This window comes from Vespa mandarinia, chromosome 22, assembly GCF_050613455.1.
Source record: "Vespa mandarinia isolate Hongniang chromosome 22, ASM5061345v1, whole genome shotgun sequence".
NCBI classification, from domain to species: Eukaryota; Metazoa; Arthropoda; class Insecta; order Hymenoptera; family Vespidae; genus Vespa; species Vespa mandarinia.
The window spans coordinates 3,322,501-3,336,748 of NC_140831.1; the positions used below are offsets into that span (position 1 = coordinate 3,322,501).

The window sequence follows — 14,248 nt, forward strand, 5'->3', positions numbered from 1 at the left end:
TATTTTTCTTCGGTGTTACGTTATAACGCGTTAGCGCATTCGCTCGTATCGAGAGGGATATTCTCGATTCTCGAGAGAATTCGAACGTCACGATTAATTTCGTAGATGTAGTACGGTGGGACGTGCGGGATTGAAAATTTTAAAATAACTCATGCACAAGCGAAAGCGTGTACTTTATACCTGCCGCGCGTCGTTTCAGAGCAACGAGGACGAAGACTACGATTACTACAACGACGACGACGACAACGGCGACGACGACGACGACGACACGTTTCCGTTTGCGGCTCTCTACCGTAATTCGTTGTTTATTACGGTAATAAATATTCGGACTACGTTTGTCGTTCCTAGTTCGAAGAGGGATGGACGAGTGAGAACGGCGTATCCATCTTCCAATTTTATTTTCGTATTTTTGGCACGAACAATGTCGGACTTTGCGACTTAACGATTCTCGTTAAACTACAACAATGACGAAATAACGAAAAAATATTCCTCGATCGATTCGTAATATCCTCGTTATATTAGTCATAGACTCCAAGTTATAATTCCTTTTATAATAAACGAATTCAAATTGTCACTATCTATTAATATTTGCGTTTTACTCGGATAACGCGTTTAGCGGGTTAGCCGTTTAGCGCGTTCCCCTTAATGCGTTCTACGCTTTAATAACTAGCTAATACGTTTAGATATATGGCGGGAATTATAAATCGATGCATTAGGCGGAGCGTGCAACGAAAAAAAAAAAAAGCAAAAAAGAAAAGGAAAAAAAAAAAGAAAGAAAGAAAGAAAGAAAGAAAAAAAACACGTGACGCTTTAACGACGCTCTTAATGTCTTTGCCTCACAATGTAAAGACGGCTTATCCCCTTCTCGTAGATGCTTTAGGACGTCGTAAATAAGAGCGTACTGCGCGCAGATCGCGAACCAAAGAAGAATAATTATTCCGTTATCCGATGATTGCGATAAAAAAAAAAAAAAAAAAAAAAAAAAAAAAAAAAAAAAAAAAAAAAAGAAGAAAAAAAGTAAATTTTCTTTCGGAGGAGGAAAAGAAAAAGTAAAAAAATCAAGAACGGATAGCAAAGAATACATTTTATATATCTCTCATCGTGTCACTCATTTTTTCTCGAAGTACAATTCCTCTCGGTCGGTTATATTCGACATAAAAGTATCATTCGAAACGTGCCAAAAGAATGTTTCACGTCGTCGGTCGCAAGATCCACGTCGCTTAATAATCCACCTCTATGTCTGTTTCGTAGCCTTTCGCATTTCGTGAGAAGAGGTATAATTAACTATACGGCATCATCGGGTTGCGGAGAGGAATGAAAAGTAAGAAAGATAAAGAAAGAACAAAACGAGGGAGAGAGAGAGGGAGGGAGGGGGAGAGAGAAAGGGAGAGAGAGAGAGAGAGAGAGAGTGAGTGAATGAGTATATAAGTGTGAGAAAGACAGAGAGAGAGAGAGAGAGAGAGAGAGACGGAAGCGCGGTATCTCTTTGGTGATTGGGTGGTAAGGAGTGAGAGGTATATAGAAGGCAATCGGGTTAATAGTCTCGCGCGTTCTTCGTCGAATGGTATTAATGCACACAACGTGCACATACAGCACTTATACACATAAGCAAGCCGCGAAGATGCAAGCAGCCGATGCGAAAGACCGATGCAGGTACGACGACTGGATGATGGATGGATGGTACACGTCCGGTAAGACCGTCCGTCCGTCCATCCGTCCATTCGTCTGGTGCGTCCGTGGGTCCGTCTATCCGCATTCGTCTGTTCGTCCGTCGGTCAGATCGCGCAACAGGCGACAGTGATGATCGATGCGGGACTGCCGTCGTTCCTGCTCCTGGCTCCTGCTGCCACTACCGAGCATGGTTCTCGGTCCCTGATATTGATGCTGATGCCTTCGTTGCTCCTTAAGAAGGCAAAATCCGCAAAACTCGTTTCTCTCTTAAGTTAACTGTCTACTTGTTTCTAATGATTCTTACGGAAGTTGACGCGGACGCGATCAATGATATATTTTGATTAATGAGAACATTCGTTTTAAATTAAGATATGAAGGAAGGATCTTTGATATACATATATCTATATATACATATATACAATTATTAATAATAAATAAACATACATATACACACACACACACACACACATATATATATATATATAATTTTTATGAACGTAAAATAAAAAGGAATTATATCAGAGGAGATAAATCAATACTTACGACGTATGGTCATGGAATTTAACAAAGTTTATGTACGTAGACGGATGAAAGGGAAAGAAGATGAGGGAGCTCTTCTCGGATTTGTCTATTCTCGAAGAGGGGAAGAACGATCTCGCGATAGACGAGACGTCAACAGTACCTCACGCTTCCCCTCGTTCTTTGGTAGCCGTTTGGCTTTGGAACGTTCGACGAACGTCCCGAACCGGACGCGGCACCGAACGAGAGAAGCCGTAGAAGCGTGGATGGCACCGTGAGGGACAGAAAGAGAGAGGAGGTGACAGGAGGACGCCTTCATCACGATATCCGTCACTCCACTCCTCTCTCTCTTTCTCTCTGTCTCGTGCTTTCTTCAGTTCCTCTTTCTCTTCATCCTTCTCCTCCACCTCTTCTTCCTCCTCCTCCTCCTCCTCCTTCTCCTCCTCCTCCTTGTCCTCCTTCCACAGCTCTTTCTTGCACTTTCCGTCACGCTGCCTTTCGAAGTGTCAGTCCTGTTACAGACTGCTGGTGCACGGCCCGTGACAACAATAATTGTCAGCGAAGTAACGTCTCTCAAGTCGAGAAAGAGCGAGGAGAAAGGGTGAAATGTCCGACGAGAGAGGAAGAGAGAGAGCCGACAAACGCTGCTGTTTGCCCGCGCGCGCGGGTACGCGAACGGGCGCGAAAGAGAGAAAGAAAGAGAAAGAGAGAGAGAGAGAGAGAAAAAGAGAGAGAGAGAGAGAGACAGAGCAGTACGCTCTATTTATAGAACCGACAACAAACACGGAGCAGCTGGTGTCGATCCGTCCGGTTATCGTTGCGTTTACACTGACTGTGTCATATTCGCTTTCTCTCTCTCTCTTTCTCTCTCTTTCTCTCTTACTCTTTACTCCCTTCCTTCCTCTCTCTTTCTCTTCTTTCTTTCTTTCTCTCTTCTCTTTTCTCCCTCTCTCTCTCTCTCTCTCTCTCTCTCTTTCTCGCGCGAAGCCGCACAGAAGTTAAGAATCTTTCGCCTTCCTGTATGCCCGTCCATCACATAAGTGTTTCCTTAATACGCGAACGTCTGTGCCAATGTACAATTTCTTACCAACCCTCTTCCTCCTCCACCTCATCTTCATCCTCATCTTCATCCTCATCCTCATCCTCATTCACTTCGCCCTTCCACCTTACCCGCCGCCACACCCCACGTCGATCTCTACCCCTCCTCTCTAATAATACAAACTTAGAGAGAAGAAAGAAAACAGAAAAAAGTGAAATGAAAAATCGTACACGTACACGTCGACTTCCTTTTTAGAGTGATCCGCCTTAGAGGAGAAAGAAAGAGAGTTGAGAGAGAGAGAGAGAGAGTTGAGAGAGAGAGATTTGAGAGAGAGAGAGAGAGAGAGAAAGAGAGAGATCGTTCTTACGGACGTTTCGATCCGTTCCGCGCGAAATACTTTAACACACAGAAGAGAACGAGACGGAGGTGGAAAAGAAGAAAGGGGAGGAGGGAAAGAAGGAGGATACTTCGCGGCTGGCCGCTCGCGGTGTGACGGACGTAGAGAAAATAAGGCGCGTGACCGGTCCGCGTCTTAATCCCGTCTTCTCTCGAATGGATGTCTCTCGAAAAGAGCTGGCCGTCCGTCGCTCCTGCACATCCTCTTTTCGTTTCGTTCGAGAAGAAGAAGAAGAAGAAGAAGAAGAAGAAGAAGAAGAAGAAGAAGAAGAAGAAGAAGAAGAAGAAGAAGAAGAAGAAGAAGAAGAACGAGGAGGAAGAAGAAGAAGAAGAAGGAGGAGGAGGAGGAAGAAGAAGAAGAAGAAGAAGGAGGAGGAGGAGGAGAAGGAAGAAAAAGAAGATAAAGAAGAAGAGGAAGATCCCGAAATAGGCCGACGTGTTCGCGAGCGCGAATGAGCGAACGGCCGGCTCACCGATCCGTCCTAATAAATATTGTGTCAACGTAAATAAATGCTTTGCCACGTGGTACACTCGAGTGGCTAGACTAAGAAGCAGTAGTAGTGAGAAAGAGAGAAAGAAAGAGAGAGAGAGAGAGAGAGAGAGAGAGAGAAAGAGTATAGAGGGAGAATATGGCGGCAAGCTCGATCCGTCCTCCGGATGACGGACGGTTGATGTACAGAAGGACAGGTGCACTTTTCGATCTTCTCTCTCCGACATTCAGACTCTTCTCGGCCCTGAGGCAACCACTCTTATACCACGTTTCTTCCATCGTCGTCGTCGTCGTCGTCATCTTTGTCTTCTCGACTTCGTTTTCGTTTCGATATCGTCCTCTTACTTCCGTCTTACCCTTTTTATTCTCGCGATTCGTTCCGTTTTGCTTACTCTTGACATTCCTTCGAGTCCAAAGATCTCTATTGATTCTTACTGTATCATTCTCCCTCTCTCTCTCTCTCTCTCTCTCTCTCTCTCTCTCTCTCTCTCTCTCTCTCTCTCTGTTTCCTTATGTATAATATATACTTACAATATGCCATATGCATCTGCTACATCTAAATATATTTTGTAGTTGCGGAAACGATTTATTCGAATCGATATTATAAAAGCTTTTATCGAATAGATAATGATCAAAAGCTCGTGTATTACCAACTCGTAAACTCGTCGGTACATAGTCGGTAAAAATCGAATATCTCTCTCCTATTCGTTGGCCAAGCGTATAAAGTATTTGCTACGTACGTATGTACGTACGTACGTACGTCCGGCAGATTAGCGTGAATAGGGATTAGAAACATCGACTTGTCGTTGAAGTAACGGATGGGTGATGCGGTGGACAGGTGCACCACTCAATCTTCCTCTCTCACGCCGTTCTCCTCTAATTTGCCTGTCTCTGCGGGCTTCGATCCGCCATCCTGTCTGTATAAAGTGCGTCACGGATGCGCCGGTTAACTTTGTGCAAAAGTCTAAACCGATTTCTATGTCCGTTACTATTATTTTTCTTCCATAACCTCTTCCGTAATTATTTCCACTCTCGAGAAATGTATTCGGTTTGTCTTAGCGACCTGTAATGGCGTCGGATTCACTGGGAATGAAGAGCTCGTGTCGTTCTAAAATTACTTGAAAAGCAACCGTCAATGAATTTAATATACTCGGACGTTTCGAAAGATCTTTCCGTCGGTTTAATTCTCGTAATATTTCCTCTCTCCTTCGTCGTTACGGAAGTCCATTAAATATCTCTTCATCGGTGGACAGCCGCCTAAAAATAGTCATGCTAATGCGGTACATGACAAGATTTACGAGCCACCCGTATCTGTTACTTCGACGCACTTTCATCGATCAACGGACGGCTAATTAAAAATCCAATCTTACGCGTTATACGAGCTTTAAAAATTCTTTTTTTTTTTCTTTTTTTTTTTTTTTTTTTATATAAAATTTACTATAAACGTACCGGAATTATGTTCGAATAAAGAAAATTCGGATACGTGGAATTGGAGAAAAATTATGATCTGTCCTGTCGTTGGTGGCCTTTGTCCTTTTCACGGCTTGAAATACGCGTATAAAAAACAAGAAAATGAATAAGAAGATAAAGAAGAAAAAGAGGATAAAGAAGATAAAAGAAGAAGAAGCGCGACGAAAGGAACGCGCTGACGATCGTTTTGGAAAAAGTTGTGTTCTGGAAGAAGCATAGGACGAAGGAAGGCAACGGCGAGGGGTGGGGTCGAGAGGTGGCAGTCAGTCAGTCACTCGACTTGCCGTCGCTCGAAGCCAGAGCAGTTCCAGCGTAGTCGTAAGGGGGCCGGGACAGAGCTTGGAACAGATTTATGCGACACACATGCGGCAAGGCGTATAACTCACTCGCTCGCCCATAATATCCTCCCTCTGAAGCCCCCCTGACCGCCCCATCGCTCGCCGCTCCTGGCCCCCAAAGGCATCGGGATGAGAGACAGACACACCAATACTCTCGAACGAGACCCAAGCGCACTGATATTTATTACGTATTGGGATTATGTTATGCAGTGGTGCTTCCCACTATGATTTCTCCTTATGCACGAATAGCCTAGTGTCGTTATTATACCACTATCAACATTTTTTTAATTTTCCTCGAATCGATTGCAATTATCTTTTTTCTAAATACAACATTAAATTATTTCATTTAACGATAGTCGTTAAATGTTATTTCTTTATTTCATTGTTCCTACATTATTCTCATTTTTGTGCATCAAATCTGTCTGCATTCTTAGACACTTTATTAGCCCGTTTAACTGGAATTTAATGCTTTTCATGTCATCGGGTTAATCGCGTTCAAGTAGCGAATAAAATGATATTATTTGAAAAGCAGGTCGTCGAATCGGTAATCGTATCGTGCCTGATACAAGAGACTATAAGCAACGCTATTGAAAATATTCTACGTTGTTTCAAGAGTTGTTTACATTGCTATAATAAAACGCCCGCTGGTACGCCACCGCTGCTGCATAGCAGGGTTCGGCATCAGTCAACGTGATTTACAGTAGAATGTGTCATACTCGCGGCCAGTCACCGGGAGCCAAAAAAAACAAAGTGGAAATTCCAATTTGTAAATCGTCAAATATTGGAGAAGAAATTTAGAAGTAACTACAAACTAGGTATATAATTCTTCGCATCGCGTAACGATTTCGTAACTTCGATTGCAAGCTGCTGTGTTTTACTGTATCGTGATAAAATGCTGTCGGTTGGTTCGCACTATCTCTTCTGTTCACGCGATATATATATATATATATATATATATATATATACATATATATATATATGTGTATGCATATATGTATGTATGTACGTACTGGAGGTAAAAATCGTATATAACAGGTGCCGAATAGAAGAGAAACCGTCGATATAAATCAACGCGATTATTGATGTTTCGAATGACTAGGTTCCATCGTGACCACTCGATTATCGTGTCCGAGTAAATAACCGTATCTACTTACGGAACAAATAATGAGGCCGATACTCGTAAAGTGCTAAGCAAGAATGGATTAACAGTATATCCATGGATTCGATATAATCGGATGGTTCCTTTCGTTACGTTGCATTTAAAAAGTAAACGTATAACGCATAAATACAGAAATAATTTCAATGAGTTTCGATATCGGAGAAATAAAAACGACAAAGAAACGACATGCAAATGTCTCGGGTCTAACATGCTTTAGTAAGTAAATAAGTACTTGATCCATTTAAACGGATATAACATCTGGATATTCGTCATTAATAAGATATTCTTTTCGTCGTCGTCGTCGTCGTCGTCGTCGTCGTCGTCGTCGTCGTCATCGTCGTCGTCGTTGTTGTTCTCGTTATTATCGTCTTTTATTGACAATTCACATGAAATATGTACGGTGTTTATGCGAAACAAGTATTCAAAACGAAATATGCGAAGGAAGCGAAATCGATTAGTCCCGTCGCGAATCGTCAACGCCGCGCCGCTTGGAAAGGCAAAGAGTTTTTTCGCGGCATCAGGAATGCCACCGTAAATCGTCCTGTCTCCTCGCTTTCGCCCAACGGCTTAACGTATATTCCCATAACGCGAATAAAAACGGGAAACGAAGCGGGCAACGGGGCGGTACGAAGAGGAAAGTAAAGAGGAAGAGGAGAGAGAGAGAGAGTATACGATGTGGTTAGAAGAGTTCGTAAATCGAGTAAGTCTTGTTTGTGTGTGCTCTGTAGCGTTACACACCAGCTTGGAGTTCTACTACGTAGAATAGAAGAAGAAGAAGAAGAAGAAGAAGAAGAAGAAGAAGAAGAAGAAGAAGACGAAGAAGAGGAGAAGTAGGAGGAAGAGAAAGAGGAGAGTCGATGGTGGTGACGAGTAAGCCGGTGAAAGATAGAAAGAGAGCAAAGATGCGAAGAGAAAGAGGAAACTCTCTGTATATACGAGGGGGTTCAGCTTGCCCATACAGAGCCTAGTTAGCTTGGGATCGTACCACCTTTGTTTGTCCGCCCCACCTCCGCCATTCTCGCGATCGTAGCGTGTCGTGTGTGCGCGCGCGCTCATGTTCACTCTCTCGCTCGCTCGCTTGTTCGTTCGTTCGTTTGTTCGTTCCGTCGTTCATTCGTTCGTTCGTTCGTCGTTCGTTCGTTCGTTCGTTCGTTCGTTCGTTCGGCCACACGCACACAACCACATCAGGGCGAGCGACGCACGTGTACAAACCTCTTCGTTACGCACACCACGAACCCACCGGTAGCCGTAGCATTATATCGTGAGCACAGAAGTAATTTATAGTTGCAATAATTTATTGGGTACCATGGGGTTTATACTTGCCTGACGTGTAGCCATCCGTCACCGTCAGTGACGTCACCTCCCTCCACATAATGACTACCTACGTCCCTGACTCTTCCCCTGTCCCGCCAATAGCTCTCTCTCACTCACTCTTTCTCTCTCTCTCTCTCTCTCTCTCTCACTCGCTCTGTACTAACGGTCTCACCATTTACCCCGCACCTCCCCCGCTTACACCCCTTGCACCCTTCTGCGCGTAACTAACCCCGCTCTTCTCATTTCTACTAGACCATTCGTCTAGTTATACTATGCAGCGTCGCTTAACGACGTGCGACGTCCGCCGTAATAATCGTGTGAATCTGCCTCAGATGGAAAAACTATGATCGAGAATGTTATTAACTGGGAACGATCGGATTCCTTATTTCTTAGGTTTAAATTATATAAGGCGTCATTTGTCGAGTTAAATGAAAACCTCCCGTGTTCCTGGTCCGTGTATAACTTACATTTTATGTCATTTAGAAATCGAGCCATGTCAGAAGGAACATAGTCGGTTTAGACGACCGGTTCAAAGAGGTTCAAAGAGAACAAGAGGTCAACGTCACCGTAGCCTTTGTCGCCGTACTCGTGGCATGGGAGCGAACGAGCTAGCGATAACGATTTTTTATGAAGTCGAGAAGCGAGGAGAAGGAGCTCGTATATTCTCAACGCGGCAGAAGTTCGTTTGCCTGACGGACAGCGTCGCGTAAGACAGGATGACGTGAGACCGCGATACGTCATGTCTGGCCTCCTACCTTACCTCCTCTACCTTCTACACCTCCCATCTTCACATCCTCCCACCCGATGCTTCTTCAAGTTGATGCTACCTTCCCTGGCATCAACCTCCGATCCTCGGTCGTCTCTTCGCACTTCCTTCAATTCCATGTATACAGTAGAAAGTATTAGAGTATATGTCTGTATGTGAGAGAGAGAAAGAGAGAGAGAGAGAGAGAAAGAGAGAGAACGAATATGTCGGCATCGATGTTAGATGGTGGTGTATAGCAGTCACCAGAGGCGCCTCACGATGGCTGCTAGAGATGACGAGTCGGTCCAGAGCTAGATATGCTCGTCACGTCCCTCGCTCGCCTTCTCCCATGAGAGAGAAGAGTAAGAAGGATGGGGACAAACGGAGAAGGAAGAAGGAGCAATGCTAGGTGAAGGCGGAGGAGAAGGAAGGTGCTGGTATTGCTACCGTTGGCGACGTTGTTAGTAGTAGTAGTTGTAGTAGTAGTGTAGTAGTGGTAGTAACAGTAGTCGTAGAAGTAATAGTAGTAGTAGTAGTAGAGGTGGTAGTAACTGTGGTGGTGTTGGTGTCACTGGAGGAGAACAAGTAGGGTGGTGCTGCGAGTGGAAGTGACGTTGACGGGCGTTTGTCACTGTCCTCGGCAAATAATATCCAGCACTGCTCGGTATAACCACCCCCATCTCTCCCACTCCCGTCTTTCCCTCTACGAGCTTCTCCTTCTCTTCCTCCTCGTCCTCTTCCTCTTCCACCACATCCTCCTCCTCCTCCTTCTCCTCCTCCTCCTCCTCATCTCCTCCAACTCGAGACTCTCCCGCGGACAACGCACACCGTGAAAGTTCAAATGTATGTGAGAGAGCTGCTTGTTCGTGTCTTCTCTCTCGTCAAGGCATACGTATGTATGTATGTATGTACATGTGTGCAAGCATCCGTACGGATCTATAACCACTTGTGCCATGAGCTATGAGGGATGGCCGTCCCGTTGTACATTTTCTCCTTCGCCGCGTTCTAACACCTTGTCTATGCCTTCGTATCTGCTCGCTCTCTCTCTCTCTCTCTCTCTCTCTCTCTCTCTCTCTCTCTCTCTCTCTCTGTCTCTGTCTCTCTCTCTCTCTCTGTCTCTGTCTCTCTCTCTCTCTCTCTCTGTCTCTGTCTCTCTCTCTTCTTTCTCTTTTCTTTCTTTGATAATTTTCTATAGATCAATGATCCTAGACGAACGCAATAGAACATTTGTTTTCCATATGTCGTGCGTATCTAATGTATCGTCCACGTGACGCGGCGTTAATAGAGTGGAACAGGTAAAAAAGATAATGAATCGTGAATTAGCACGAGGGAGTTGAAATACGGCTAATGGTTCTGTCCCCTCCATTCCACAAGGGAATCCCCTCCTTTGGTATATCGAACGAACGAGGATAATTAGGGGGAACTTATTCGTGCCGTCGGAAAAGGAAGACAAGATCCACGTCGTTGAAGACGACGAGAATTGATCGAAGCAGAGTGGGCGCTGGTGCGAAGTGGCAAGGGTGGAGTGTCTTGGCGACAGCCGTCAATCGATTGTCAAGCAGGTCAGCCAACCAACCTAACCCAAATCCTTCAAGTTCTTCTCTCTTCCTCTTTCACTCTCTGTCCCTCTGTCCGCCGGTTACCTTGAAAAGGGGATGACTCTTGAGACTGTCGACGGTTAATAATTACTAAAATCGAAACTACTCTAGAAGTCTACCGACAAGGCTAATAATTATCGCCCTCTATTCGAGAACGTACCACCGAATATCATCGAATGGAAACGTGATTCTTGGGACTCGTAATAAACTCGTTCGCTCATTTAGACGACGACGTCTCGAATTAGGTTGATTCGTAATTACAGACGATCAAGAGCAAAACTCGGAGCTTAATTTGATGTTATACTTTAAATTTGGCTCGTGGTAAAGCCAGATCCCAGGGACCGCTTTACAATTTGTTGGGCTTACCGTAATGACGATCTCGTCGAGAGAGAAATAAAGAAAGAAAGAAATAGAGAGAAAGAGACAGACAGAAAGAAAGAGAGAGAGAGAGAGAGAGAGAGAGAGAGAGAAAGAGAGTTCGTGGAATTCTGTCTGCGACCATAAACTCCGAGGCTGTCATTAAGAGCCGCTTCATCGACGATCACTTGGCAAAAGGTTTTTGTTTTCTAGATGGTCTTCGACAAAGCTTAAGCCTTTTCCCCTCCTTCGACGTATTTACAAAAAATAAAAGAAAATCGATCTTCTACATTTTACATCGAATCCTAAATATGTTTAAGTACATACTTAACCAATGTTGAAAAGTATCTGTTCCTTGTTCAAAGCAAAATAGGGACGTTGTTAGGAGAAAGGGTTTAAACGTCAAAAGGGGATTTAATCGAGCGTCGAAAACTGCGGTGTGTTCAATTTCCCTCGATTAACGTCTCGTCGGTGCGGAGGTAGGCTTGGGGGCTAACTCATTCGTCTAGTCAAGAGGGAGAGATAGGGAAACCGACATAGAAAGAGAAAGAGAAAGAGAAAGAGAAAGAGAAAGAGGAGGAAGGTTAGGGAGAGCTTTCGGGAAGGAGGAAAGGAGAAGAAAACTTTCATCGAGGAGGAGGAGGAGGAGGAGGAGAACCAAAGGGAAGAAAAGAGAAGGGATGTAATGAGTCGAAGGTTGTGGTGACGACTGACGAGTCGTCTGCTAAAGTGACGCTTCGACTTGACCGTTCTACGTTCTCCCCTACCTATTCCCTATACCTCTTCCAACCATCAATGTGAACTTTGATTATCTAACTGCTATCTCTCTCTTTCTCACGCTCGCGCTTGACATCGCCAGATACGAAATAAACCAGTACGACGATATATATATATATATATATATATATATATATATATACATATATATATATATATACCTAGAACCCTGTCCGGTGAGTAAATGGAAGGGGTAAAGGAAGGAGTAGATACCCTCCTAGCCGGTTTCTGGACTCCCACCTTCACCACCGCCATCGCCACCACCACCATTCTCCCCCTTTTCCCCCTATCGATATCAAGACTACCGTCCGACAGATCAATGCCGTGAACGGCGACGACGCCTGGGCGTCCACCGACGTCTCTTTGGACAGACGGCTCTGAGCATCGACGGACCTTCGAATAGGACCATTCGGCTTTAGAAGACCTAACCTACATTGCTTTCGAAAAACTACTATTGTGTTCGCTGCCGACTCATTCGTCCAAGACTCCCACCGGGATCGCCTTGCCAAAACTGATTAACCTCGGGCATTGTTGCACGCGATGTCCGATCGTCGTAAACCTCAAAGTTTTTCTTTTTTTGATCGTTTTGAAATATTTGGAGAAAAAAAAAAAAAAAAGAAAAAAGAAAAAGAAAAATAATTAAAAGATAATGGTTTACGTAATAAAGAAAGGAAAGAAAGAAAAAAAGATAAACGTTTGACTTTTGTCGAAACTATATAAAAGAAAAAGATTTACTTGGCTTTCACTGGTATACTGTCAGCGGTATTCCAATAATCTCAATCGCATTGACGTAGGCCGACTAACCTTGGAAAGAAAGGGCTGTCTCTTGGTGCTACGGAAGACAGGACAATTCTGAGCGAATAACGTGACGGACGGACAGACGGCGTTGGAAATCAGACTCGTAGACTTCATTGCATATTCAGCGAGCGGAGACAAAGTAGGAGGGAGTTTTGTCTTGAACTCCGAAAGAGAAAGAGGAACGGAGGAGGCGAAGGAAGACGACGAAAGTGGCGGTTGTCGGGAAACCGAAAAGTAACAGTCGGTTGGACTTTCACGAGGATATCGCGCGCTACGGCGCTTTATTGGTTTCTCTTTTTTTGCTCCCTCCCTCCCTCCAACCCTCTCTCTCTCTCTCTCTCTCTCTCTCTCTTACTCTCTTTCTTTTCTTTCGGATACCCGAGTCCTTTCGAGAAAAAGCTAGAAGACGCGAGAAAGACAGACGTGGACGTGCAGAAGGGGGACGAATAGGGGGTGGGTTGAGAGGAGGGGTGGAAGAGATGAGGGTGCGATTACCGAGCGACCAGTGATATATCTTGACGCGAGTTATTTCAGAGTGGAATAGAAAAAAAAAAAAAAAGAAAAAAAGAAAAAGAAGGAATGAGGAAGATTCATTCGAAGTTGGTAAACGTAAGTATGTAGTCCCGTTCTTTTTATCTATCCATCTTTCTTTCTTTCTTTCTTTCTCTCTATCTATTTTTCCATCTTTTTTCTTTTCTTTTCTTTTCTTTTCTCTCTTACTTTCTTTTTTTTATACTATCTACGACACAAATTCAAAAGGACGACTACTATTTAAGAATATATGTATATGAAAATTCCTTGTAGGATATTTTTTAAAGATTTCCATTATATTTCATCGTGAGTATATTAGATATAAGAATAAAATATAATCATATATATTCCCTGTAAGATATTTTCGAAAGATCTCTATTAAGTTTCATGGTGAGTATATTAGATATCAGAATATAATATCAAACAAGCACTGTCTCTCTCTTATATCATGTATATCCTTAATTGAGTGGAACGGAAACGCGTTTGGATTTAATAAATTCCTACGAACTAAAAGAGAGAAAAAAGAAGAAGAAGAAGAAGAAGAAGAAGAAGGAGAAGAAGAAGAAGTAGTAGTGGAGAAGGAAGGTTGAGGAGAGTAGATTTGGATTGAACAAGCGCGAACAAAGCCAGCACTAACTTTAGCTCGCGAAATCAAGGCGATTTCTCGACCAGTGTGTCTCGTTGAACCAACGGGTTTGCTTCACCGTCGGTCGTCCCTAATGACGCATTTTGACGGACGAGAACAGAAATCTGTTTGTAGAAAATGCATGGTAATTGCTATCACGCATGAGGCTGTTAATTTGAAGCCAACGCGTGGGATGCCGTCTGACAGCATTGAAAAGAGCAATAAGCATTTGAAGTTTTCGCATGGCGAAGACGTTTCTTGGCATCATTAACCTCGCAATATCCGAATTAAATACACACCTACCTAAATGTTTTTGGTCGCTAAAGAGAAAGTAACGTGCGAATATCGAATATAAAAGATTTCTTTATATCAAAGAAATTTTATTTAAAGATAATTTGCAATTGAAACGGTAGAATAATAT

The 14,248-nt window shown here is 43.6% G+C and overlaps 1 protein-coding gene across 7 annotated transcripts in view; it reads right to left on the reverse strand.

Annotated features, from left to right (window-relative positions):
- Positions 1-14,248, reverse strand: part of tio (zinc finger domain-containing protein tiptop) — a 149,128-nt gene that overhangs the window by 17,955 nt on the left and 116,925 nt on the right. Inside the window, exon 1 of one of the 7 annotated variants that reach the window (XM_035880495.2) lies at positions 2,215-2,591. The exons of the other annotated variants lie outside the window; for them this stretch is intronic. Within the exon in view, the coding sequence (XP_035736388.1) occupies positions 2,215-2,227 (13 nt within the window). The 5' untranslated portion in view covers positions 2,228-2,591. Of the gene's footprint in view, positions 1-2,214; positions 2,592-14,248 lie in introns of those variants that run through there. 7 annotated transcript variants of the gene reach the window in all.